The sequence below is a fragment of the Vigna radiata genome, unplaced genomic scaffold (assembly GCF_000741045.1).
Source record: "Vigna radiata var. radiata cultivar VC1973A unplaced genomic scaffold, Vradiata_ver6 scaffold_73, whole genome shotgun sequence".
NCBI lineage: Eukaryota > Viridiplantae > Streptophyta > Magnoliopsida > Fabales > Fabaceae > Vigna > Vigna radiata.
Genome location: NW_014542365.1, coordinates 1,383,886 through 1,387,955, shown reverse-complemented (window position 1 = coordinate 1,387,955; position 4,070 = coordinate 1,383,886). Strand labels below are relative to the sequence as shown.

Here is a 4,070-nt window from a genome sequence, read left to right as displayed (position 1 = left end):
AATTGTTAGTACCCAACAACATTCATTCCTCCATTGTTTTCGTTTGTCAATTGAATCAACTTTATCTTTGCATGTTAATATATTTTATCTCAAAACCAATTTATTAATTTTTATTTTTCAAGTCTTATTATTTTAATTCATGGGAACGAGAAAGCCATACGAGTTTCTTGGGAAAAACGATACTTGGTCTTACCATTTATATTACTTGTACGATTTGGTACACTTGCCAATTTGTCAACAAGTTTTTGGCACCGTTGCCGGGGACTCGAGGTTTATTTGTCTAGTAGTGTGAATTGATTGGATTTGACTTGATGGTAATTATTTTTGTTTTTATTTTTCTTTTGCTGCGTTTTGTTTTATTTTCTATAAAAGTGCTTTTAGGGTGTGTTCCGTGTGCATACAGGAGACAATACACACTAGAAGGAGGAAAAACCAACAACCTCTGCTTGAAGGTCTACCATACGAGAGGAGGAAGAGACGCCCTTTGTGTGAAAGATCTCTTTCTCCAGAAGTTACTCCACTCGAGACTTTTGAACCAAATCTTGAGGAGATGGCCAATCAACCTCCTCCCAGACGCACTCTAGTGGACGCAGCTAACACAGTTGGCCCCTTGAATTTTAACAGCATCGCAATGCCAACAGACAATACAACCAGCATGGTGATGAGTCCGGCACTTATCCAGTTAGGTTGTCCACCAGCATCCTGCTCTGGTTTCCATCCTAGTTTGTCCACCAGCATTCTCATTGTTGTCTCGCATTTGTCCGGTTTAATTTGTTGTTGTTCGCAGTTGTCATGTCTCTATCTACAACTGTCAACTGTAGTTTGCAGTTGTTTAACTTGGTTCTTTGCCATCTCGCATCTATCCGCCGCTGTCCGCTGTCGTCTGCCATTGTTCGTCGTCACTGTTTCGTCCGGCGACTACTGGAAATGGTTCACCTCTTCACGCAACAACCAACACCACCGGTGCCGGCTTCTGATTCTCCTTTTATCCTCAGTGTCTTCTGTGGTTATTCCCAAAAATGTGAAAGAAGCACTTCATCATCCTGGATGACGACATACCATGATTGTAGAAAAGCAGGCTCTTGAGCATAGTAATACTTGGGATCTTGTGCCATTTCCCCTGGACAAAAAGGTTGTTGGTTATCGATGGGTATATGCAGTTAAAGTCGACCCTAATGGTGACATTGATAGGCTCAAAGCCCGGCTGGTTACAAAAGGGTACACTCAGGTTTATGGCCTTGATTATTGTGACATCTTTTCTCCCATGGCCAAGATGACTACCATTCCTCTTTTCTTCGCGATGGCAGCAATTCGCCATTGACCACTTCATCAATGGGATATCAAAAATGTCTTTTTCCATGGTGATCTTGAGGAAGAAGTTTATATGGAGTAACCTCCTAGGTTTGTTACTTAGGGGGAGTCTGGTATGGTTTGCAAATTGCACCGATCACCATGTGCTTGGTTTGGAAAATTCAGCTCCATTGTTCAAAAATTTGGGCTAAAACGCAGTGAAGCAGATCATTTCGTCTTTTATTATCATTCGTCTCTCGGGAAATGTGTTTACCAAATAGTATATGTTGATGATATAGTCATTACAGGAAATGATGCTGCTGGAATATCTCAATTGAAGGAGTACTTATGTAGACATTTCCAAACCAAGGATCTTGGAAGCCTCAAATACTTCTTAGGCGTTGAAGTAGCTCAGTCAAAAGATTGAGTTGTAATCTCCCAAAGGAAGTATGCTCTGGATATTTTGCAAGAAACAGGCATGATTGATTGTAGACCGGTTGACAGTCCTATGGACTCAAATCAAAAATTAAGAACAGAAGAAGGTGAGTTATTCTCTGACCCGGAGAGATATAGGAGGTTTGTTGGAAAACTAATCTATCTCACTATTAATAGGTTGGATCTATCTTTTGTAGTTGAAGTGGTTAGTCAGTTCATGCAAGGTCCATGTGTTGGCCATTGGAATGTTATCATTCACATCCTAAGGTATGTAAAAAAGGCTTCCGGGCAAGGGCTGTTATATGAAGAAAAAGGAAGCCTTCAGGTATCAGGATATTGTGATGCCGATTGGGCAAGTTCTCCTATTGATAGATGATCTACTACTAGATATTGTGTTTTCCTTGGAGGAAACATTATCTCATGGAAAAGTAAGAAACAAAATGTAGTGGCTCGATCAACAGTTGAAGCTTAATATAGGGCAATGGCATCACTAACATGTGAACTTATATGGGTGAAGCAGTTTCTTCAAGAGCTTAACCTTTATGACATCCAGAGCATGAAGATGTATTGTGATAACCAAATTGTTCTTCACATTGCATCAAATCCAATGTTTCACGAGAGAACTAAACATATAGAGATTGATTATAATTTTGTTCGGGAAAAGTTATTGTCAAAAGAAATATGTATCGAGTTTGTTGGATCAAATGACCAACTTGCAGATGTGTTGACTAAGTCATTGAAGGGACCTCGGATTGAGTTTATTTGTTCCAAGCTTGGTACATACAATCTGTATGCTCCAGCTTAAGGGGAGTGTTAGAATAATTACATATAGGTATCATCATTTAGGCTAGTCTGCAAAATGATTAATGAGTTGTACCTAGTTCTGTACCTAGAAGTCTAGTGTAGACTCTTGGTGTTCCATGTACTCTTATGCTTTTCATTATAAATAGAAGATAATGGGAGGGATCATATGAGCCCTCAAGAATATATTTTTATCAGTCTTAAATCTCAAGTGAGGGGAAGTGTTCTCAGAACCTTCGACAATGGTGGTAGAGCCTTGGACAGTTCGGCAACGGTAGAGAGCGGAAAAACCTTCGATAGTAGTGAGCCTTCAACGACGATGAACCTTCGACGATTGCGGTAGAGCCTTCGATAGTTCGGCGATGGCAGAGTGTGGAAAAACCTTTGATAGCGGTGAGCCTTCAATGACGACGATGACGACGAGCCTTCGATGACAGCGAACTACGACGTCGAGCCTTCGATGGCAGCGGACCACAACGGTGAGCCTTCAATGGTGAACCACGACCACGAGCCTTCAACGATAGCAAGCTTTCAACTTCAGAAAGGAATGTAATAGGATGTAAGAGGCGAGGAGAAAATTGTGATAAAGAATGACCTAAAGCACACACTTAAGAGTTAACTGTGCTAATTGTACAATAAGTTCAGGCTGAACTCTTAAACAGTATAATTAGTTTTTAGGAAATATAGTTTCAGTTTTTTAAGTACAAACCAATATAGATAAAGTGTAGTTTATATTTTTTAAGTGAACTGTGCCTAGCCTTAGATAATGTCTCAATGGATTTGAGATTGAAACAATATTTATAATTATTTTTATTATTGAATATATTATTTAATAAAAATATTAGCATTAATCATATGTACATATATAAGATTTTAAATAATTATATTTGTAAAATTAAAAAAATACTTATTAGACGAGTCTGTCCGTACACTGATTAGACGAATATACTTATATATTTACAAGCAGATGTAATAATATACATTAGATAAGTTTTTCCGTACACAAATTAGACGACTTTATTAATACATATTAAATAAGAAAAGTATGTTAATACACATTAGACAAGTTTGTAGGAGAGTCTTCCAATATGCATTAAATGTTCATGAACATACACTGATTATATGAGTATGTCCATACACTGATTAGAATAGTCTAACAACAAAAACTATATGAGTATGTACATATGTTGATTAGAAGAGTCTAACAATAGACATTAAACAAGTTTGTCCATACAAATTATATGAGTCTATTAATCCACACTATACAACTGTGTTTACTAATTGATTTGGCAAGTTTTGCAACACATTAGATGAGTATGAACGTACACTAATTAGACGAGTTTAGCAATATATATATTAAAGGAGTGTGTTCATATACTGATTATATGAGTTTAATAATACATATTATACAAGTATGTTGTTGTATTGATTAGACGAGTCTAACAATACATATTAGGCAAGTCTATCTATACATTGATTAGACGAGTATACCGAAAAAATTAGATGAGTCTAGCAATGCACATTAGATTAAAAAGTACCTTGTT

General features: G+C 37.3%; 1 protein-coding gene across 1 annotated transcript; it reads left to right on the top strand.

The window, feature by feature from the left end:
* Positions 1-1,768: 1,768 nt before the first annotated feature.
* LOC106779890 (uncharacterized mitochondrial protein AtMg00810-like) lies at positions 1,769-2,101 on the top strand. Its single transcript, XM_014668100.1, has one exon. It carries the CDS (start codon positions 1,769-1,771, stop codon positions 2,099-2,101), a length of 333 nt encoding a protein of 110 aa, XP_014523586.1.
* Positions 2,102-4,070: the final 1,969 nt, after the last annotated feature.